The 24,568-nt window shown below is 43.7% G+C and overlaps 1 protein-coding gene across 1 annotated transcript in view; it reads left to right on the top strand.

The window, feature by feature from the left end:
- SCG5 (secretogranin V) overlaps nucleotides 1-4,694 on the top strand; it is a 57,569-nt gene extending 52,875 nt beyond the window's left edge. The window contains exons 5-6 of the mRNA XM_024567804.4: nucleotides 86-139; nucleotides 4,119-4,694. Coding sequence (XP_024423572.1) covers nucleotides 86-139; nucleotides 4,119-4,214 — 150 coding nt within the window. The 3' untranslated portion in view covers nucleotides 4,215-4,694. The remainder of the gene's footprint in view (nucleotides 1-85; nucleotides 140-4,118) is intronic.
- Nucleotides 4,695-24,568: the final 19,874 nt, after the last annotated feature.

The raw sequence follows: 24,568 nt of genomic DNA, 5'->3' as shown, positions 1-24,568 counted from the left end.
GACACACCAAGGGTTGCTTTTAAAATAGATGTTCACTAAATTTGATCCATATTTCTGCATTTGTTTTCTTTTCTCCCCACTCTAGAACAAGAAACTCCTCTACGAGAAGATGAAGGGAGGACAGAGACGAAAGCGGAGGGTAACGTGCAACCTGCTGGGTTGTTTGGGGGACGCCTAGAGCTTCCTGGGCCGGGCAGTTGACAAGCTGTAACCTTCGGTTGTTGGAGTGTAGCAGCTTCCTTTCACGGGGCGTCCTGGGAGGGCCGAGCAGTGGTCCCACGTGACCGGGCATGCCTAGAGAGCCTGCCCTGGGTTTCTGGGATGGCTTTCTCTAGCTTCCACACATGACCCTTAGTGCAACTCCAAGCTTTGTGGTGATTCCGCCACCTCCACTGTACACACAGGACATGTGTATTGCATCCCTGTACCGGTGTGGGAAATGCAGGGAGTCCATGAGGTATGTCTTCCCGCAGAGGGTCTGTAGGTCACTGGGGAAGCTGCTCACACATCTGCATCAATTACATAAGTGTGCAAGATAGGAGCAAGGTAGTGATGCTCCAGGCCACGATTCTGAAGGAATGTGGGGACAAGAGAGGAGATGAGCAAACCTCATTCTTCCTACATGCCATTTTTCTTGGCCTGGCCAGATTGATGTAAAAATTGACTAGATTGTTATATTGGTTTGCTGACCTCTGAATTTACTAACCATCCCAGGGCTGCCCAGGGTGGGGCTTTGGCCTGGCTGCTTCACGTGTAGCCACTACGGTATTGCCTCATGCAAAGCTGATAGCTGAACTTGCTTTGGGTTTCTTGTGCATTTGATGGCACCTGGACTTGATCAGTGATCGTTGTCCGCTCTGTTGGTCCTCTGGCACCTTCCTGCTCAGAATAGCCCTGCCACCTGCCATCAGTTTCTGGTCAGTGGGAGAAAAAGTTAAAATCCTGCTATTGCATAGCAAAGTCCAGCCAGAAAGTAACCATTTTTGTTAAAATACACAAAGCTAACCATATACCGAAGGCCACTGGCTGATTATTTAGAATAGCAAGTGCCAGGATCCTGGCAAAATTTGGGACTCTGGTCCTTGTGGCCGTGCTGAGAGTTTTGCCGAGTCCAGCCAAAGGGTGCTTTAGGAGGTATGGCATTTTCAAACTCAATACTAAATCTCAGGCCCCTGCAGCAGAGAGTCCCAAGTCTCTATGCTGCCTGACAAGAATGCAGAAATCCCATGGCCCATTCCGTCTGTGAGACACGGTTCTGATGTCTGGAAACAGACCTTCTTGGGAGACTTACCAGGGTTATTAGGGGTTTTTCTTGGGTGATTACAGTTTCCAGTGGCAGATGGTGGCCGGAAGCGTCCCAAAGGTGTTGTGTGGTCTTAAGATAACATCAAGAAATTCTGTTCTAGGAGCTCAGAATACACATAATTTACCGGTGAAATGGCTTGAATATCTCTCCATGGCACAGCAAGGACATTTCCAAATAAGACTGGTAATGGGCCCAAAATGAGTAACTTAGCCTGAAGCTTTAATTGTCCCTACTTCCTGGCTCACCATCCCTTCTTGCCCTGACTTAAGTAGTGACTGTGGGTCATGATTTGGGCTCAGTGATGAGACCAGAAAATCAGAATTCTGGCTAGGGCACATGTTATAAAGGTTTTTACTTTGGTCTTAACTTCCTCCTCATAGGAGAGGCTTAGAATTTGTGAAAATAAGGGTCGATTTGACACATAAGTATCAAGTTCTTTCTATTCTCGGGCATCTGCAAAGACCTGTGCTCATGCTGTAAACCATGGGCCTCCTGGGACTGCTGGGGAAACAGAACTTGCCTCCCCAGACACCAGGCCATGGATGGTGTTCCCATTCTTGATCAAAGATTTTACCACCTCAAGTGCATGAATCAGTATAAATAATAGGCTTCCTTTTGGAGCTAAGTAAGGCTTTCTCCAGTGAAGCTCAGCATTTGCTGTAGGTTTCCAGAAGACATAGAAAGTAGGATTCGATCCCAATGGTTTTTCCAACTGTGAAATGGGAATAATATTCACTTGGTGACCTAGCCAGTCTCTCACCCAAAGGAGAAGATACATGTGGAAGCACCTGAAGTTCTTCAGAGGCTACTGAAAACCAAGTGTCATCATTATTATTACTCTTAAGATTCAATATTAATAATGAAACATTCATCAAAAATGTCCAACTGATTGTTCTTTTTACTTCCTCATTCATTTACTTCCCCTCCCCTCCAGTCTTGGTCATGTACTGGGTCTGGATAGAAAGTCTGTCTCCTATAAAAGAATCTGAGAGGATTCTCCCCAGAGTTACAAGCAAGCCCCTGGTGGTTGTATGTAACTTGCTATACTTGCTCAGTTTCAATTAAATTCCTCCGCACTTCATGAGTAAAAGGTTAATTCACCTGTAAATGACTTTGCAAACTTTTTAACTCTTAAGATGTATATTGTTAATATTTGAGATCTACTATTATCTTATTTAAAGAACTTATCAACCTTTATTCCATTGCTGATCATCACAAACATCTAATATCCTTTTTTAATGTATTAGGATGCTCAGAATAAATGTTTTTACTAGAAGTCACTCAAAATATTTATGATATTTAATATACTTTTTTAGTTCACACTTACTCCACTTACCCAAAGATTCTAATATAGTTCCCTAGGTTTGGCCCAGCCAGTCTAGTTGACAATCTTCCTGGTATAGAAAGTATGTGAATTTTTTTTAATGTTTTTTAAAAAGATTTTATTTATTTATTTTTAGAGAGAAGGGAAGGGAGGGAGATAGAGAGGAAGAGAAACATCAATGTGTGGTTGCTTCTCATGTGGCCCCCACTGGGGACCTGGCCCACAACCCAGACATGTGCCCTGAGTGGGAATCAAACCAGCGATCCTTTGGTTCGCAACCCGCACTCAATCCACTGAGCTACACCAGCCAGGGCTATGTGAGTTATTTTAAATATTTTAAAGATGCCTTCCCAGCAAAGTATTGTCTTTTGTGACATGTCATTTCTCAGATCTATGAGGATATTGCATATTTTGTAATTCTTAGCTGGTTCGTGATGCACTTTGCAGAGTGAGTTGGGACTTTCACGATTCACTACCCATCGAAATGTGGAAAGACATTTACAAACACTAAACTCAGGTTCCGTTGTTTCTCTTTGGAGAATGCCTACTCACCCTTCATAAGAGTCACGACAGACTGTGACCCATGGGGCAGAGAGATGCACCTGTGAACTGTGTCCATGCATTCCTGGGGACTTCATATCTGACAGGATTGCCAATCATTTGCAACTACAGCTTTTTTCTTATATTTTTGTCCAGTTATTGGAAGGTGACTTCAATAAGCTAATATTTCACAACTTTAAATTTTTTTCTGCTTGCTTAAGGCAATTACTAGTTCAAACCCAAACCTCAAAGAATAGGTATGTATTAGAGAAGGAGTGGAAAAACCGTGACTCATTCAGAATACCAACAGATAAAGGAGATTTCACACTGGAATCTTCAGTCAAGCATAATGGAGCCTTCCATATAACCTCCTCCTTTTTCTTCAGCTTTTCGGTTTGACTCAGGGAAGGTGGAAAGGGCTGCTAGAGCCCCGGATGAATCCTCTGTAGGAAAATACTGACTTGTAGAATCCACATAATAGGATGATCTGTGGCCAGCCTGCAAATACTAATTTTAACTGGGCCTGCTCTGTCATCTTTAGAAACTTCTTGTAAAATAATTTAATGTATTTCAGATTCTCTCTCCCACCTAAATAAGGTCATAGAATAATAATTCTCTTTCATTTGGGGCTTGTGTATTTAGTTAATAGCAAGAGTGTATTAGCTGGTCCATTCCAAATTTCTGTGCCAGAAAAAGGAAGGGGGAATGTTGCGCCCAATAAGAACTTTACAGCTGTGCGAAAGACACAATTAGACACATCTGTCAGACGACGTTTCTCCTCCCACAGAGGGATTGGTTAGTCACTGGAGTAACCATTTGCTAGGTGGTGGTCACTGTTGTTACCTTATAGTTAATCCAGTAGGCCAGAAGTGGTTCGCACTCACCTGTTTTGTGAGATGTCTGTCTCAGGCATTCAGGTATAACATCAAACCATGTATGTTGTTTCAGAGTGCCAACCCATATCTGCAAGGACAGAGATTGGACAACGTTGTCGCAAAGAAGTCAGTCCCCCATTTTTCAGAAGAGGATAAGGACCCAGAGTAAAGTGAAAATGCTGGGTGGACACCCACACAGCTGTTTGTCCTCGGCGTTGCTTCTGTGCATGTGCTATTGGAGCCCCTGAATGGCAACATGTTTCTAATTTAGACGAGTGTGGATGAGAGCAGCTGTACTTTGATTGTGCATTGCCCTTCACGCCAATAACTCTGCTTTCTGCTAAAGTAGAATAGAAGCTTTTTTAAAAATGAGGACCTGAAATGAGCATTAAAATTAAAGCATGTGTGTCAATAATGGTGAAAAGCAAGATTGTGAATGAAATGTCCTCAGATTTCTTGCAGTTTGGAATGAAGCTTTGGGCTGCATTGCTTGGACAAAGTCTGTAAAAAAGTGGCATTTATTTTTGATGATGTCAATCACCCAGCCCTTGGGCGTCGTTACATACCAACGAAGAGGATTGTATTAGAGAGGAGGAGTTGACACATCTCACTGGGCTGCATCTTAATAAATGTGTATGCAAGCATTGGCGTAGGAAGCTTTTTTTTTTTTTAATATTTAGAGCATTCTAAAACAATGTCTTTGCTTGGTAAAACAAACTCACACATATGAGCTTATCTGACCTTAACAATAATACTGTGGAGTAAACAGGACTGTATAGTTATTCCCATTGTACAGATGGTGGGACTGAGACTCAGAGAGCTTCCATGGAAAGTTGAAGGTGGCACAGTCAGTACCTAGTGACTGAGGTTTTCTGACTTTGAGTCATTTTATTTGTTAAGTAAGTAATAGCTGTTTGTTATGTGCCAGGCACAGGGCTGGGAGCCAGTCTGACATCTATGAGACCCTCAGGCTGCAGATCATACAATCTCCATTTCTTTTTTTTTAAATTACTTTATTGTTGTCTGCATTTTCCCCCCACTACTGCCCCCAACCCCAGCCAAACCCACCTCCCTCCCTTGCTTCCATCCTCTCTGTGAGCTCCAAGTAGGCCAGTCAGCTACATTCTGCTTTTTAAAAACATTTAAAAAATTATTGATTTTTTTTAAAAGAGAGAGGAGAAAGAGAGAGAGAGAGGGAAACATCGATTTTTTTTTCCGCTTATTTATGCATTCACTGGTTGAGTCTGGTACGTGCCCTCACTGGGGATCACTAAAACCCACAACCCTGGCGTATCGGGATGATGCCCCCACCAGCTGATCTACCTGGCCAGGGCTCCACTCTGCTTTTCACGTTTAGAATGGCTGGTGCTGGAGCATTGTCCTGCCTGTTTCTGAAGAGGTGTGCAACTTCCTTCCAGCCGAGTCCTCCCAAGTCAGAGACGCAGCCCTGGGGGAGGCTGGCAGGAATCAGTTCTCTGGTGAGGTTATTTCTGTGCCCTTTACAACTCCTCACTCCAAAGCAGACGACAATTTCAGGTTTTGATATCATTGGCCTCAATTTCCTCATCTATAAAAGGGAGATGGCAGTGAGGAAACACTCAGGCAGAAACATCATTCTTGATTTGAATTTTAATAAGTGCACATTTATGTCAGTGGCTTGTCCAATAAAAAAAGCTTGACCATATACAGTTAACATACAAGTTTGTTACTGTGACTTATAAAAATCAAGAAAGTTATTGGCACCTTTTTCACAGCAGGAGGCATTTTTCCAAGACAGCTTCTGCGTGCATTGTCTCCACCTTGCATAGCATGATTTCAGGGGCTGGGAGGGTCTGCCCTATGCATTCTTGGTTTTGTAGGTATTTCAGTTACATTTCATACCAGTCCTAGCCCTCAGGAAAACCAAAGACACCTCTTTCTCTAAGATTAGACAGAGGAAGGAAAACGGCTAAAGCAAGATGTTTTGAGATTTTACATGTTTGCGTTCTTGTCCTCCCCTGTTGTTCTCTGAATGGTAGGTTGGTTTTCGCAGGCTCCCTTGTCAGCTGACAACCGGCCAGGTTTAACGTGAGGTCCCTGAGGGCAAAGGAGAAGGTGAGAGGATGGGAGAAAGCGAGGTAATTCTCTGTCTCTCCCAGTAGCTACATCTCTGAGGCTCCAGTCTCTGTCAGGTGAGACTGGCTCCTCCCCTGGTCCCTGTAGCCTAAGGAAGCCACGGCTTTGGCCATATTGTTAATCTCTGGGTTATTTTGCTCACTAACCCCTATAGCCTCCTGGCTCTTCAGTCACGTGTGTTACCGACTTTTTATATTAAATTCCTTCTGTTTGAAATTCTCCATATCTTCCATAGAATCACAGGGTGACTATTAAGGTGTCACTTCCTTAGCACGCCTGCAGGAGGCCCACACCCACATGTAGACGAGCCGACATGCACACGTCCGCGGTGGCATTGTGGAGTCGAATGGAATGGGAAGTAAAGATGATGGAGGCCTGGGACGTGAGTGGGGTCGGATTGGGCAGGGTGGGGTAGCAGCTCCGGTTCAGAGCCTGGTAATCCCACATCTGTGAAGGCCCCCATTTCCATCTGGACTCTAGTTTTCTCATGACTGCAAAGTTAAAGCAAAACAAAGTGAAATGATACTGCCCTTTCTCTGACTCCTAGAGCCGCATCCTGTTCAGCCAAACCTCATCTGCAGCCCTTTTCTAGCGACAGTGCTGGGAGTTGGTGAACATCTATTTAAGGGGAGAAAGACCCCATCAGGGCATCGAACTGCAAGGAACTCCTGGTGGGTTCCTGGGTTCCTCATCATGGTGCAGTCAACATGAACACTCCATAAACTTTTACGTCTTCAATTGTCATTCAAGCACACACCTGGCAGGTGGTCCAGAATCTCCTTACTTAGGGCCCTTCCAAACAGAGGACTTCATCAGTCTGAAGTGGGTGTGGGCTAGGATCCCTGAGGCATGGGCATTTCTGGCTACCACACAGTCTCCTTGGTGAAGCTTTTTCTTGCCTAAAGCCCACACACTTATCTAGCAAGATGCCAGGCTCAGGCCCCAGGACAGTTGACATGAGCTCCAGAATTGGGCTAAGAAGCTAAAGTCTTCTACAGGACCATGTGGAGCAGCTCCAAGACGTGCCTCCTTCCCTCCCCCTCCCCCTCTCTCCAAGGACCACTCAGAAACAGACCAGCTCTAGTTAGGCCCTTTTGTCAGGGTCTGACTGGGACCTTCCCATGGTAGACTTTGATCACCAAGAAGAACCAGCAGCTCTTCTCCCAAGAATGGTACTCACTTTTTGTCTCTGCTCCCAATGGTCTCCCACTTACCCCTAAACACAGAAGAGGATGACATTTGAAGTAGCCTTTTCACTGGACAGCCAGTTAAGTCTCTGCAGAGGACACTCATGTACCTACAAGTAGGATAGCTGAGATCCTGTCTAAGGTTCTGTGATTCATTCAGAAACATTGCTTGAGTGAGCCAAGTGGGGAGACAAATGACTTATAAGTCCAAGAAAACTACAATGCAGAGGCTGATAGGGAGAAAGGAGTCATGGCAAAACCTGTGCAGGTGTGACAAGGACTCGGAAGAGGGGGGTGCTGACCCAGAGTGGGTGGGTTGGGAAAGGAAGCCAGAAGGTCACACCCAAGATGAATCATAAAGAGTTTTTCAAAATCAGAAAGGAGAGTGGAAGGCAGAATATTTCAAGCAAAGAAATGCATGTACAAAGCTATGGAGGAGAGAGAGACAACAGCACATGGGGGTGTCCACTATGGTGACATAGTTTTAAGGGCAACATGTACTGGAAGCTAAGAGGTGAGTCTGGTGAAGGAGGCGGGGACTATGGCGAGAAGAGCCAGAGCCACATGGACCATGCTGAAGTGTGTGGATTTTATCCTGAAAGATCAGAAGTCTCAAGAGGATTTCACATGGGGAAGTGGCATTATCAAGTTCAAATTTTAGAAAGAGCACTGGTAACAGTGTGAAGACCAGACCAAAGGCTGTTCAAGTTCAGAATCTGGACAAGAAAGAATAGGAGGAGGGGGCAAGGAAACTAGAAATGCTGAGATTTTGGGACACATAGAAATTCTAGGTCCTGTGAGCCCTGAGAGCTTTTTGTAAAGCGAGCTGGTCCCAGTGTGTGTGCAGTGTCCATCTCATTATGTCTGAGTACTGGAGGTCAGTTCAGGAGAAAAGGAACTGCAACATACTGGGTAGATATTCTTCCCAGCAATTCTTACCCAGCAATACAGTCAGGCCATCAGAGGTCCCTATTTCCCCCAAACTCGGTATCCTTGATTCTTTTATCACCTCCCCTGTGTTCCTGTTGGGACTCACATTCACTTCTGTACAGTCCCTGCAACAGATATAATAATAAGTTATTATATATGCGAAACAGTTCTATATACGGGGTTTGTTTAATCCTCCCTCCCTACTAGATGAGGCCACTGAGGCTGAGAGGTTGTATGACTTAATGAAGACTCCACACTTAGAAAGAGGCAGGGTTAGAAGTTGAACTTAAGTCTCTTGATCTCCACCGTTGATACTCAACCCTGTACCACACTGCTACCTGATACTTACTAGTATTTGCTTAGTATGTGCCTGCCTGGCTCCACTGGCTTATGATTCTTTGAGGCCACGGGCTGTGTCTCATTTCTCTTTTTACCCTGGCACTTGGCCTGGGCCTAACAAAGGCAATCACTACTTGCTGAATGAATGAGCATTAGGGGACTTTTTACAGAAACGAGGAAAGATTGAGCATCTTAGACTGCACGCAGAGAAGGAAGGGTGGTATTACTCCTTCTGCTGGTGGGGCTCACAGACTGACTTGAAGTTGTGTATATGATTCCCAGGTCCTTTTAAAACTAGCCAACAGAACTCTCTTCTTCCCTTTTTCCCCGAGTAACTGCCCAAATGTTGGCCGTTCAGAAAGTGTCCGGTCAAATGCTTCAATTTGATGTACTCCAAGGAGGGCTCTGCAGGACCTATTTATTAGAGGAATAGACCAGACCAATGCAGGGGTTCTCCTCACCCCAAGGACAGAGTGGCTTAGGCCATGGGCTTTTGTTTGCCAGTGTTCCTCCTGACCAGGAGAATACCCATTAGGCATGTGGGTGGCTCACAGGGCACATGCCAGCCTTCAACTATATCATGGGCTATGGCAACAGCCTTGGGAATTAGAACAGAGAGACCTCGGGAAATGCTGACCAGTCAATGGGGAGCTTGTTTAGAGCACAAGAGGAGAGCCCCAAGACAGAGTCAGCAGAGGGGGGCACTTCCACTTTCCAAAGCAACACCCAGGACGTTATTCATGACATCCACTGACAGGCAGAGCTACATGAAGAGACTAATGTCTTGAAAAAGTAACATTTCCTGTAGCCTCCTGGGGACTCGGTTTTACCAGTGGCCTCAGCACAGCAATGTCCGGGTGCTTGCTCTTCACACACCTCACTCCTGTCTCTAGAGGGAAAAAAGACTCCTCCAAGACTCTGTAACAATGGTAACTTTCTCTGCTCTCCGCTTGGTGACTTCTCTGAAGGTGAATCAGAAACACATGGGTCAAATTTCCTCTTAAAACACACACGTGTGGAATATATCAGATTTGGTGGCCACGAGCCCTGTAGACAGGGCTACTCTAATGGAAAACCTGGGAAAATGGGCACATGGGAGATGCTGCAAAAACTAGCGAGAGAATTGTGGATGTTACACCATGGCTCCCAAAGTCTGTAAGCAAAGGCGAGGTGTTCACACGATTCTAGTAGAAATGTGTCCTTGAATTTGGGTTTGGAAGCATTACCTTAAAATTTGTAAAGAAAGACTTTCAGAAAAGAGCTGCAATAGGAAGGGATGAGATAGACCTAAAAGGCCATCCTCACAGCCTGAATGTCCTGTTCTTTGATGAATTTAATGTGGCAGTAGAATTTGTCATTAAGCTACTCCTCTCAACAGAAACCAAAAACATATGCAAAGGAAACAGAAAAATATTTGTGATCACTTTGTAAAAAATATCTGTAATTGCAGAGGTAATTAAAGGCTTGAAGAGTGAGAAACATCTTGATAAAACCAACTTGGCAGCTATAGTGACTTACCCCCACACAGACCATCAGATGAGCTTCTGTCTTTTGGTGCCACTTCCTTTGCTAGGACCATCACAGTACTATTCACTTGTTATTTCAGCAATAACTCATCATGGAACTATTAGGTGTTAAAACTTTTTTTATTTTAATTTTCAACTTCAGAGAGAGGGGAAGGGAGGAAGAAAGAGAATGACAGAAACATCGATTCAGGGCTTAGGTGCCAAATTCTGAGCCATGCTATAGGGGTCTTATACAAAGGTGCACAAGATAATGGGCTTCCTTCATGTAGTTTATAGCAAAATAAATAAAGGAACCTTCAGCAATTTATGCACAATTATTATGTATTTGATCCCTTACAATCTCAGTTCAGCAGAGACCAGTTAGGCACAAAAACTTTGTAATTAGATCTGCATTTGACCTTGAGTTCTGCTACTTAATAAGCCGTGTGACCTGGAGCAAGTTGTTTCACCTCACGGAATTTTGTTCTTTTATTTGGCAAATAGAAAAGGTAAAATCTACTTCAAATCAGTGTGAGAATAAATTCCCTACAATACAGCACTTGTATTAAACCCTGATATGGATGCCAAATTTAGAATTAGCCAGACTACAGTGCAAGAAAAAATTCTTTACTCTGGATATTTTTAGATGAAAGTGATATAATACAAAGAATTGAGTGCTTACTAAATTACTCGAAGATGTGGAGAAACAGGAGTTGGGGACCCATGGCGGGACTTTACCAGTTCAAGGTCACCATCAGAGCTGGGATCCAGGGATCAGGAAGTAGATGCCACTGCCACCACCATGCTGCTGTGACTGATGCAGGACACTCTCAAAGCCACACTCCCCAAACCATCATCTTGACACAGATACGCTGAGTGCCTGCAGCTACTGTCTCGCACAGGGGAAACAGTAGCAGAAAAAGTTTTTCTCTTTTCTTTTCCACCTTTGAAACCTGTGGGAGTGCATCTATTTGGCGTTCTATTTTGCTTCCAGAATTCTCATTGCCAGGGAGTCAGCTAACTCGATTTTAGCTTTCCAGGCCCGCAATACAAGGGGGCACACAGGGGATGACGGGAGTAGAAATGTGTGCCAGTTGGCCGCGTTCATATTTAAAGTATTTGTCAGTCTTAACATGAGATAAGATCTTAAATGTTAACTCTCACTATTTTTTGCTATTCAATTTATTTACTTTTTTTTTTTTTTGTCTTGGTGCGGCTGTTCCTTAAAGGGGCGGAGGCTTAAGTGTTCACTGGGGTGGGGTAACGCTGGTCGCTGCACTGTGACACTGTACGTGGGGGAGGGGCCGAGAGGGAGCAATGGCGCCCGCTCCCGGCCCAAATGACAGAACACTTCAAAGCTCCAGAAAAAATACAACTAAGCGAGGAAGAGATAGCCAACCTATCAGATGCACAGTTCAAAACACTGGTTATTAAGACGCTCACAGAATTGGTTGAATCTGTTCGAAAACCAGACGAAAAAATGAAGCCTATGCTAAGAGAAACAAAGGAAAATGTACAGGGAACCAATAGTGATGTGAAGGAAACTGGGACTCAAATCAATGGTGTGGACCAGAAGGAAGAAAGAGACATCCAACCAGGAAAGAATGAAGAAACAAGAATTCGGAAAAAATGAGGAGAGGCTTAGGAACCTCCAGGACATCTTGAAACATTCCAACATCCGAATTATAGGGGTGCCAGAAGGAGAAGAGGAAGAGCAAGAAGATGAAAACTTATTTGAACAAATAATGAAGGAGAACTTCCCAAATCTGGCAAAGGAAATACACTTCCAGGAAGTCCAGGAAGCTCAGAGAGTCCCAAAGAAGCTGGACCCAAGGAGGAACACACCAAGGCACATCATCATTACATTAGCCAAGATGAAAGAGAAGAAGAGAATCTTAGAAGCAGCAAGAGAAAAGGACACAGTTACCTACAAAGGGGTTCCCATAAGACTGTCAGCTGATTTCTCCAAAGAGACCTTACAGGCAAGAAGGGGCTGGCAAGAAGTATTCCAAGTCATGAAAGGCAAGGACCTACATCCAAGATTACTTTATCCAGCAAAGCTATCATTTAGAATGGAAGGGAAGATAAAGTGCTTCTCAGATAAGGTCAAGTTAAAGGAGTTCATCATCACCAAGCCCTTATTATGTGAAATGTTAAAGGGACTTATCTAAGAAAAAGAAGATCAAAAATAGGAACAGTAAAAATGACAGCAAACTCACAGTTATTAACGACCACACCTAAAACAAAAACAAGAGGAAACTAGGCAAACAACTAGAACAGGAACAGAACCATAGAGATGGAGATCACATGGAGGGTTATCAATGGGGGAGTGGGAGGGGGAGAGGGGGGGAAAGGTACAGAGAATAAGTAGCACAGATGATAGTGGAAAACAGACAGGGGGAGGGTAAGAAGAGTGTAAGAAATGTAGAAGCCAAAGAACTTGTAAGTATGACCCATGGACATGAACTATAGGGGGGGAATGTGGGAGGGAGGGGGTGGGCAGGATGGAGTTGAGTGAAGGGGCGGAAATGGGACAACTGTAATAGCATAATCAATAAATATATTAAAAAATTTATTTACTTTTACAACTTGTAATTGATTCCAAAAGCTTAACTTCTTTGTTAGTATAACAGCTTTATTAGTTCAAATCACGACATCACCTGTTCTAGCCCATCACAGGTTCTAGCCCATCATGATGACGCAACGTTTAGCTCTTCTTCGTAGCTAGAACTCAGCAATTTGTTTCATTTCATTCCAATGATCCCTCAGACGATGTCATGGACTCCAGTCCCTCCTGGGTGGTCATGTGTTCTGTTCAAAACTTGCTGTCAATGATTTCAAAGTTCTGCTTTCTCATCAACATGCTAATCAAAGGGGTGTTCTCATATGCAGCAGACCTTATTGCTGCTGGGCCAGACGACGTGGGGATAGAGAGAGCTCTCTGGCAACCCAGTTGCCATGTGTGCCTCACAAGAAAACCTTTATTTAGAACTTGGACCATTAACTTCTTCAAAGAGCCATTCTACCTCACGTGCCTTGTCTTCCAACTCACAGTCATCTGAATCATTGGGAAGCACAGTGTTCAAGGAATCATTTTTGTTCAAATACACTGCCTTTCAATGTAAGGATACGCTCCTGGCCTGGTCTAATTTTCTATTACTGGGCTTTTTTTCTCAATCCTTTTGTGACAGCTCCGCATTTACCAAGGGCATTTGCTCAGGGGACCTCTCCAGCTTTCATCGTGCCACCATTTCATATTATGCTGGACGGTTTCATGGACTTTTTTGACTGGGCCAACCAGGCAGCAGAGGGATCCCTCCTCCCTCACTGGGGGGTAGCTGTCCCATCCACCCACTCTTCTTCATACATTTTATCTGGGGAGGGGTCTTCACCCTCTTGAGGGTTATCAAGCACACGCCTGCTTTCTCAGGTACTCGGTGAAATCCCATTGTGCGGCCCTTGCTGAAGTTCAGTGTGATTGCCTTTGGTTCTCACGTTTTCCTCATAGCCACTGTAGCGCTGGAATTGTGCTGGATTAGAACACACAGGGAATTTAGGTCTTCAGTTAAGGGTAGTGGGCAAAGGGGTTTAGGGTACAAGGAAACCCGGATACTCATCGGCACCACTGAATGTCGAAACTACAGATTGCCATTTCTGAATCCTGCCCTGGAACAGAGACTGGATAATATGCAGATTTCTGGTACCAGGAACTTGGGTAAGGCTGCTGGGCCACACCACCCAAGTAATAAACGGGACTGGGGTTATTTTCTTCAGAATGTGTGCTTTCTTCTGAAGAATTCATCTTCTAGGCTGCCTTAGTCTGAAGCCTGAGACAGGGCGAGTCTCCGGTAGCATGCTGACCTCTTTGAGGACTGGCCTCTGCAACTTGGCACATCTGTGGCCAACTACCTTTATTAACAGACGTGATATTTAAGTCAGCATTCATGAGCTATTATTCTTAGAAGCGCAGGTAGTCCACATCATATTTTCCTCCTCCACTTTGTTAGAAGTATATAATCAGGAAATCAATGTTTTCCATTTAGAAGTAGCAAAGCATGGGTAAGTTGAAGGCTCTGGCAAAGGTCAACGGGGAGCCCACTTGTTCTGAGCTCAGTGTAGCCATCAACTCACTGTCTTGTAATAGCTCTGCAGCAAACAGTGTGGCCAAGAGACAGGCTGCGGAATTTTAAAAGCAACTTTTTTCCCCACAAATTTCCTGTTTGATAAAATAAGAAAGTGAGTAATTCCGCAAAGATGCACATCAAACTCAAACTTCATCATCAGTATTGACACGGGAACCATTTTTCCGCCTAGATGTACAATGGCATAAATTAAAAGGTAAATACGGAGGTTTTATCTTTTTTCTCTTTCTCTGTACTTTGGCTCTTTTTTGTCATCGTTGCTTTTTGGATTGGACTCAGCTTATATGTACTCCCAGCTTTCGGGAGCTTCCAGACTGGATGCTAGTTAAAGTGTCTGATGGCAGATAATGCATCATATTTAGATGGCACCAGTTATTTTTTTAAAAATCAGATCATGTGTAGTTAGTTTATCATACCGTACCAGAAAGCTCTGAGAGAAGTTGGCATAGGAGAGAGGACGCTATTTTTATTGTGACAGCAGACGAACTTAGAAAGTGAAAGGGGTCGAAGGGAGAGCCAGAAGGAGAATGAAGAGATGCCCAGCAGTCTGTTCTGCGCCCTACCACCCCACCAAGAGCCTAGGAGAAATCTCCAAGTCACTTTTCACATACGCCTTGACTGTTGATTCACCAAACATGTCTTCAATAGATTCACAACTCAAACCACATTGCAACATTTTTTCAATAAAGAGGGTTGAAAATGTGAATGTAGTATTTCTTCTATTTTTAAAAATGGATGTCTTCAATACAAAACACTGCCAACAGCTAACACTGTGTCTGTTAATATGTTCAGATTAACTGGGCACACAACAAGCAAAACCGTAACATTCCTCCATGAAGCAGGATCAGATCCTCTCACATGCCTTTGTCTCCTGCCTCACATCATAAGAGAAGAGTGTTTTTTGGATACATTTTGTCAACACTGAAAAGTGTAAACAGCTTTTTCAAGAGGCCAGAGTGTTTTCCTCCTGATTCACTGCGGATGACTACAAGAGCATTTCCTTTTAACTGAAAGCATTTTACAAATTGTTCCTACCGAACCAATTTATGTATTTTTATCACTACCATTTTTAATAAATAACTTTTTGATAAAAAATTATTTCACATTGTTCCAGCCTTTCTGTGATGCCTGGGAGAAAAGAAACAGAGTTCATTTAAAACACTTTTGTTTATGATGGATGAAACCACAAACTTTTTGTGATGTTAACCCACTCGCAGAAAGAGAATCTGAACTTCAGAGTATTTTATGTTTGGACAGAAGACACACCAAAGAGAATGGGCTCATTTTAATTCAATATATTATAGGAAGGAAAAGATCAAGGAAGAGCTGGTCTTAAAACTGTCAAAATATGAGAATTTGATGGGAAGAAAGAAGGAAAACAGAGCAGTTGGAAATGTAAAGATAAAAGAGTTGGATCCAGACATGTCTATGTAATTTCTCAGAAATGAAAACTGCACTGGCAATTTGGAAAGAGATATCGAGAAACAATATGCATTAAATGTTGAGCACTTTTTTTTGCAGCAATGAACTTGGAAGGCTCTTGGAACACATGGCATAATGGTCTTATGATTCATCTACATATGGCCTTATCCTCGGTGACTGACAAAGGGAGGAATAAAGGTTCATAAGGAATTAAACACAGAAGACGAAGCTAAACACTGTTTCAGAAAAAGACTCTGGGAAGTCTCTCGGTCACCAGCAGAATATTAACTGCATCTATTAAACACACATAGGGATCAACCACATGCAAAATTTCCTCTAATGCTGCAACAGCTCTGTGATGTAGGTGTCATTTTCTCTGCTCTTCCAATAGTGTGGAAGTTGATTTGTCTAAGTTTCTTAGGTGGTTGAGCTTTGGTGCAGACAGAATTCTTTCCGTACCAGTGATTCTCAAACCTGTATACTGGTGAGAACTGTCTAGTGAGCTTTGTGCAAATGCAGATTCTTGGGCCCCTGGCTTAGGAAATTCTGATTCTGTACTCTGGAGCAAGCTCTGAAAATCAAAATTTTAAAAATTTTCCTCAGTGACTCGGATGCATGGCCAGTTTGAGGAAACAATGCCCAGAATTGCAACCAGAGATGGCATGAGGATGTACAAAGACAAAAGGCCAGGAGGGAAGGGGGTAGAATAAAAACACGGCTGCTGTGTGAGCAGCCTGAAGAACCGCACAAGTCACCTCACAAATCCTGTCAGATTGGAAAAACAGTTCGTGGTGCCACCCGAACTTAGTTCTAAGACCCTAGACATTCCTTACCCTCCCACTTGCTCCCAGAAGTATCAGATACTCCTGTGGTTTGGAATTGTGTCTTCAGAAGCCACAAAAACCATGATAAAATGCTGTTGCTACACCTTGTTTCCTCGGGATGAGCTACTTGGGCCTCCACCAATAAATAGTGAAGGAAGAGGCATTGGGAACAATGAATGCCCCGAACTTGTATGGTACGCGGCTAGTTACTTGACCCTGCTTCAAAAAACAGTAAAAAATGAAGTCAGTGGCAAAATGTGCATCATTCCTGGTCACATATGCAAATATTCCTTCTATTATTCAGTGTGGCTATCTTTCTTTATGCTCTATTTCTCCAGGCTAAGGAAACAAAATTACCTGCCAACAACAAGTCTTTAAGTTCTCCCAGAAACACAAGGGGAAGAATGAATAGCAATTCTCATGAAACTTGACCATGTTGTTTTCAGCAGAGTGTCTGCTGTCCTATCTGGCAGAGCTGGGAAGCTTACTTCTCTGGGGTCTTTGGAACGCTGTCTCATGGTTGGTTGTACAAGGAAAGTTATTAGGGATGCATTGAAGTAACCAGAATAAGGTTGCACCATCATTGTTGGCTGTCCCCCAGGGTGGGGATATGCTCTCTGATTCCACAACCGAGCTAAGGACTGAGGTTCCACTGCAAGGCTTCGGTCCCCAGCCATGGCACACTTATGGCTCCTGGGAGTTCCAGTTAAAGAGCAGCAGCCAGAAGCTGGGTATGAGGAAAGTGGGAGGTGGAGAGAGGCTCACAATGTGAAGGAGAATGATAATGACGCTGCACTTTTTATCTACTCATTCAACAAATGCTTGTGCACACTGGCTCTGTTCCAAGCACCATGTTAGAAGCGGGAGACAATGACCCAGACAAAGGTGATTGTTGCTCCACAGATCTTACAGGCATGTGAAAGAGATGACAAAATGAAGTAAATGAACAAACGGAATAACTTAAAAGCGTGGTAAGAGCTAGGAAGGGAAAGACATGGTCTGGTAAGCGATTTCAAAAGTTTACTCCAGCAGCTGCATGTCAGCATGGGAGGAAGGGAGGAGAGCGTTAGAGAGGCAACTGCAGCCCTCTAGGTGAGGAGCGACCTTGACCTGGACCGGGGTGGTGGCAGTGAAGAGGTGGGATAGACTCAAGCTGGACACCTGCACTGCCATCACTGCAGACAAGTTTTGGATGGACTCTGGAACCTGGCACTGTGGATGAAAAGAGGCCGCACCCTAAAATGGTGGTCTGCATGGCGGCCTTACACACTCAGAGACCGAAAGTAGCCACATATGTCTGAACATAAAAATCCCTAACTAAAAGCGAGTCGTGGCTTATAATAATCTCCTACGCCTGTAGTGTCCTAGAAAAAGGTAAATTTTTACCTGAAAGGAGCTTGTCTGTTGTCTTTATGCATCTAAGACAAAATACCTTTGAAACGTCAGACCCCTCCCACCAGGGCATGACGCCACAGAACCTGTTATCTTGCTCTCCCGCGTGCCACGCTCTGTGCGACAAATGTTAATCATTAGCTACCCTGTACCCACCAATGTAAAAGGGGTGTGTCTCTCTTCATTTTACTTTTTGTCCAATCCCAGAGATTTTCCGGCTTTGCTTTCTCCCACCCTCTTTATTTACTACCAGTGAGTTTCACGTCCCCCCGCAAAACCGCCGTCCTCTGGAGCAGGTGCTCAATCCCTCGAGACTTCGCCGCCTCACAACGGTCGTCAGTTTGGCTCACACAAACACATAACAATTGTTCCCAGTGTCCGAGGTTTCTTCTATCGACACAGCTCCCGCAGGTGACAGAGTAAACTGGAAGACTGAGGAGACCTGGGCGCTTTCACAGTTCAGTTCTGCCTCGTTTATTTTAAACAAAATCCTTGCTTCCAGTTCAACATGAATCTGCTGAATGAGCATCTTTGCTCAGGGCACTCCGCTGGCCCGCAGGGGCTCAAGGACGAGGAGAGAAATGGCGCCCGCGCTCAAGCAGCCTACATTCCATGGAAGAAGATAGGTCAAGGACACGTGTGGCCACAATGAAGTTCAAGTACCACAGAAATCAGAGGAAAGGCTGATGGTCCGAGAGGGCGCCGTGAAGGAAGAGGATGACTGAAACAGGAAGGGATGAGGATGGGCAGCTCTAAGTGGGGGCGCAGCAGGAGCAAAGGCTGGAGGGGGACCAGTCCGTGGTTCACTTTGGCTCAAGCGCTGGATGTGCAGAAAGTCCCACTGAGAGCGCTGGTCAAGCGCTGACCACAGTGGGTAGTGGCGGCCACTCGCAGCTCAGCCTCTGTCCTTTCATATCCAGGGCTGTGTTTCTGCAACTTTATATCTGTATCAAATGTTTGCGTCGAAAGCAAACTCTCCCTTTGAAATTCCTCTTCCTGGTGACAAGATTCTTTCCCCTAGCTGAGCTCACATAGTAATAATTGCTGTTAGTACAGACACTTAGGACTACAGAGCTCAAATAAAGTGTAAGTACCAATTAAGGAAAGCTGTTGTTTTCTGAAATACCGTGTCTTTCTCATTGCAAAGGAACAATCCCTTCCCTTCCCTGGATCCCTCCCCCCCTCCCTCCCCCCTTTCCCTTCCTTCCTTCCTTTCAAGGAAGATTGGAGACATAACCAGGAGCTCAGGCCGGTGTCCCGAGCTTTTGGCGAGGCGGGCTTTTTGAGGTTGCTGGTGCTGAGAGGTGGCCACAGAGACTTGCCTAGGGGCAGCCCATCTAATCTGGTCACGGACATTCGTGGATTGCTCTGGCTAGTGGAGTAGTTGCTTAGGGAATCGTTAGGATTTATTTTCTTCTTTGGCTCTACATCCCTTGGCCAAGAACCACACTTGCCAGACTTTAAGAGCCTATCCCGTGCTCAGCCCTGCACTTCCGTACAACAAGATGGGCAGGTGGACATGTGCTTCTGGGGGCCCTGAGAGCCCCTCACTGCTCAGGCCAATGGGTGACCCATCAGCAGGAAAGCCCTGCTGCCCATGGGAGACACACAGGGCATCATCTGGAAGCCAGTAAGGGGAACACACTGCCGTGTTGTCCAGTCCAAAGTATGTTCTCTTTATTTTCTCTTTCGTGTAACACAGACAAAAGTATAGAAACAAACAGTGCAGGCAAGGCTGCCAAGTCTCTTTGGAAATGTTTCTCTCCTCCTGCCATGGCCTTCAACACAGCAACATGAGCTCGATGCTTGTCTTGGGGATTTCTTTCCACATTCTCTTACCGTCGAGTACAAAGGCATTTCTCCTACCACCGATTTCTTCCTTCTCTGATCCTCTCTCCAAAAGCACCACATTTCTCTAGAGAGTGCGTCCCAAATGCCTTGTATCTACAAAGCTCTTTACAAACATTAATAGATAAATGGTTGGTTTATATAAACCACACATGTACTGCTCTGACATGAGCAGCGAGGAGCCCACAGTTTACATTTTTGTCTTTCTTTTAAAAAAGAATGAGAAGTCATATTCCAGATGATCCACTCTTGAGCTAGGGAGGGAAGGATGAAGGAGGAACAAGGATTTAAAAGAGATTTAAATTTGGGCCCTTTGTGAGTCAAGGGCACATTGGCACCCAGCTCACGCTGGTTTGTAGAAGGGAAAGCAGGTCTTGAATTTTCTTTCTCATCTTTAGCTCCATGCTTCTCTGCCCTGAGCAAACCCCAAAATACTGAACTTATAAGACTTCTTAATTAAAAAATTACCTGGATGCTGTCACTAATAACAATTATAATGGTAACAAGGCAGTATTTCTATAAAATAGGGCTTATCTGAGTTTTCAATGGTTCAGAATTTATTTAAATAAAGCCATGTAGAATCCAAACTCGTATTTTTTATATATGTGTTCCTATTTTATACAACCAAATGTCTTGACAATACCAGCTATTGAATTATTTAAATCACTTAGCATTTAGGGTGTTTTTTTAACCCTCACCCGAGGATATGTTTATTAATTTTAGAGAGAGAGGAAGAGAGACAATAGAGAAAGAATTGATGTGAGAGAGAAACATTGACTGGTTGCCTCCCATACACTCCCCAACTGGGAATCGAACACACAACCTAGGTATGTGCCTTGACTGGGTATCAAACCCACAGACTTTTGGTGTATGGGATGATGCTCCAACCAACAAAGTCACCCAGCCAGGGCTAGGCTGGGTTTTTTGTGGAGTAATCATGGCATTTGAGTATCATTTCTAACTCAGTGTACAGCATAGACTCTACCTGCACAGTATGTGGTATAGAAAGTGAGTGGAGGGAACGTAGATAGATATCAGCTGGCCATCAAAATCTCCTCGGCCTCATACAGGTGTGCGCTCTTGAGATAGCTACACCACCTCTCTGGATAGCAGTTTTCTTACCTTTAAAAAGAGCAAATAATAGTAGTAACATCATAGGATTGTTGTGAAGATCAAATTAGCTAATGTATGGAAAGCCATATACAAGGTGGGGTAAAAGTAGGTTTACAGTTGTGAGTATACAAAACACAGAGTTCATTCTTTATTATTATTTATTAATTATTGTACTATTTTCCATACGAGCAACTGTAAACCTACTTTTGCCTCACCCTTTATTTAGTTAATAAGAACCGACTTTAAGGTAGACACGCATGCTTTATATAACTGGAAAGACAACACGTATATGTGTGTGTGTGTGTGTCTAAACAGTGGATATTTGTGGGATTATGGGAAATTTTTTTCTTTGTATTTTCTCTATTTTCCAAGTCTTCTCTGATGAGTTTGTAGTATCTTTATAATGCTATAAAATCTTTTAAAAGATGTAATAAACCAGTACAGTGACTTTTTTGGACAGAAATTACATCGATGCGTCCATGCCTTAAAAAAAGACCAAAAAGTGAAAAGATAAATCTTAAGTCATGGCTCCTAGTAAATAGCAGAGATCTCAAGGGAACAAAAGCTGGAGATGAGTCCAGTAAGGCACAGGGAGCAGGGCAGCCAGACACAATAGCTCAATGCCCCGCGAGACCTTCAGTTTAATGCACATCCTCAGCAGATCTTCCCAAGGTGCTGGCCTTTTACAACTGCAGTAGAAGGAGCTTTTCTTGGAAAATACAACTAAAAAAGATTGAGAAATGAAGAACCACAGCAGTTCAATCCCTAAGGGAAAGCAGAAAATCAACAATTGATTAAAGTCCCATCGAATTTTTTTCCAAGAGTGAGGTCACGTCAAAGATCTCAAGACAAACAGAAACTTTTCAGACTTAATGAGTCACCCAGGCTGCAGACGAAGATGGAAGCCTCATTTGCAGCAGGTTCCTTCATATCCTGGCACTGGGTGTGTGGATGCTGAGAAAGGCATTTGTCTCTGCCCTTCTGCCTCGTTTCACTCCCATGTCCCTGCCAGCGGTCCTGGGCTTGGGACTTTCAGCCTCTCTGGCTACACAGTTAGGCATCTTCTGACCTATTTTTCTCAAGTTCTGTCGCTGCAGTGAAAACAATCTGAGAACTATAACTTTTAGCTGATTGTTAGGACGCAGGCAAAAGAGAGCCAGGGGAGTTCGCTGTTCTGCCCACTCTGTGCCACTCTGTTCGTGCCACTCTGTGGGGTTTCTTACCACTGACTGGTTTTTTCCAAAGATAGAAGTTGCTGTGCCATTTAATGGAATGGCATCGCTCCTTCCCTCCCTTCCCCTTCATTCCCCTCTTTTTCTCTCCCTTCCTTTTCCCTCCCGTCCCCTTGTGGCTCCTTGCCCCCAACTGCCTTTCTTCCTTTCCTCTATTCAACCACCTACTATGTGGCACCCACTGCATTATGAACTGTAAATATAAAGACACATGAGACACTACCCATGTTGATATCATGCTTTCATTATCTTTGTCTCAACTCCCACTGAGCTCTGTTTACCAGGCATCTGTCTTGTGTCTGGCGCTCTCACAGAGCTTACTTACTTCCATCTTCGACCTAGAGGTAGATATCATTACCATTCCTGTAGCATAGATTATTGAATCTAGGTTCTGAGGGTTTAAATATCTAACCCAGGGGCATGGTTCATGGGAGGAGGAGGCAGGAGTTTATTCTGATTTTTTTGACTCCAAGTTCAGTGCATTTTCCACTGTGGCTACATATTGACTTGAAGGACTATGTTATACTTGTTATGCTATCACCTTTTTTAAAAAAAAAGATTTTTATTTCTTTATTTGTTAGAGAGGGGAAAGGAGAAGGAAAGAGAGGGAGAGAAACATCAATGTGTGGTTGCCTCTTGCACGCCCCCTACTGGGGACCTGGCCCACAACCCAGGCATCTTCCCTGACTGGGAATCGAACTGGCGACCCTTTGATTCACAGGTTGGCACTCAACCACTGAGCCACAGCAGCCAGGGCTATGCTATCACCTTTTGCATACTGCAATGCACATGCAGCATATGCAATAAATAGTTGTACAGAATTAGGTCAGAAGTGTATTAAAATGGTCTGCATGATTCATCTTTTTTATATACTTTATTTGGCAGCATTGTTCCAAACTATCACATGTATATACATTCTCCATACACAGCAAACTGGTAAACATTTTACTGCTTACGTGTAGAGAGCAAGGTGGGTAACCAGGAGCCAACCCTCTCCAGGAAGAGAAAGATCAGCAGATATGTAAACTCCGATCTGGGCTTGTGTTTTGAAAGCATGCCTACCTGGACTGCAGCTGGTTACAGAGGACACGCAGGAAGGGGAAATCCTCAGTGCTCAATGATGACACAAATCACTTGCAATTGTGATTAAAAGATCAGATTATATTTTTAATTTTGAAAAATTAAAAAACTATATGTAAAGAGACTATCTAACAAATATCCATGTACCCATCACCTAGAAATTAAAATTGTCAATATTGTGTCATATGTATTTCAAGATTTTTTAAAACAAACATTTTTAAAGCATTATAAAGTTGAAATCTCTTTGTTTCCCATCCCTGATCTCCCCCTCCCCCATTCCATTCTGGTGGGCGCCATGAAAGGTCTGGTTTCCTATCCACTATTTATACATTTATGTGAACACATATGTTTTCATAAACAATTTATACTATTGTTTTATATGTTTATTATAAAATGTACATAATGGTGTCATTCTGCTTCTATCGTTTTGCAACTTACTGTTTTTTTTCAAACAGCGCTATGATTCTGAGGTCTATACAGCATCTTACATGAGTAAAATGGTTTCTCGTGTCGCGTGCTGTTGATGGGCGCCAAGGGTGTTATAAACAACACCGCAACCGAAGTGCTCACAGGCTTCCAGTCCTCACAGACGCGCACAAGTTCTTCTGCGGTGTTTACCCAGCAGTGGGAGAGCTGGGTGGTGTGCTAGGGGCATGTTTAATTTCACCACAGCCTGACACATTTCTCTCTGACATGGTTGTGCCAGTGGCCCTCTCGATGGCAATGCATTTACCTACTGGCTTCTCTGTGCCCTTTTCAGTGCTGGATCCTGGCAGACTTAAATATTTGCATATCTGCTGTGTAAGCAAGGGTGTCTTCTTATTTCAGTTTGCACTTCCTGAACTTGCTAGTATAATATAGCATCTTTTTAATGTTTATTGTGTGTTCAGGTTTCTTCTTTTGTGAAGTGCCTGTTTGTATGCTTTGCTAACCTTTTTTCCTATGAGGCTATTTGTGGAATGTTTTTCTTATTAATTTTTTATGATAAAGTGGCTATTTATTTTTTAATAGTTTATTTTCATTGCATTTTTATTACCACTTAGCTCCGTTATACCCTTTTCCACCTCTACCCACCTCCCACCCCCCACCACAATCACCACACTGTTGTCCATGCCCAGGGGTGCTTTATCTTTTTTGCTCAGTTGTGCCACCCCCAACATCTTCCTGCCATCCAGAGCTGTCAGCCTGCTCTCCATGAGTCTGTCTCTATTTTGCTTGTCAGTTCAGTTTGTTCATTAGATTCCACATGAGTGAAATCATATGGTATTTGTCTTTCTCTGACTGGCTTCCAAATCTTGACTATTGTAAATAATGCTGCAATGAACATAGGGTTTTGTATATTCTCTCAAATTAGTGTTTAGGGTTTCCTTGAATATATTCCCAAGAGTGGAATC

Source organism: Desmodus rotundus, chromosome 7 (genome assembly GCF_022682495.2).
Source record: "Desmodus rotundus isolate HL8 chromosome 7, HLdesRot8A.1, whole genome shotgun sequence".
NCBI classification, from domain to species: domain Eukaryota; kingdom Metazoa; phylum Chordata; class Mammalia; order Chiroptera; family Phyllostomidae; genus Desmodus; species Desmodus rotundus.
The sequence above is the reverse complement of the archived record's forward strand: the minus strand, read 5'-3'. Positions and strand labels throughout refer to the sequence as shown.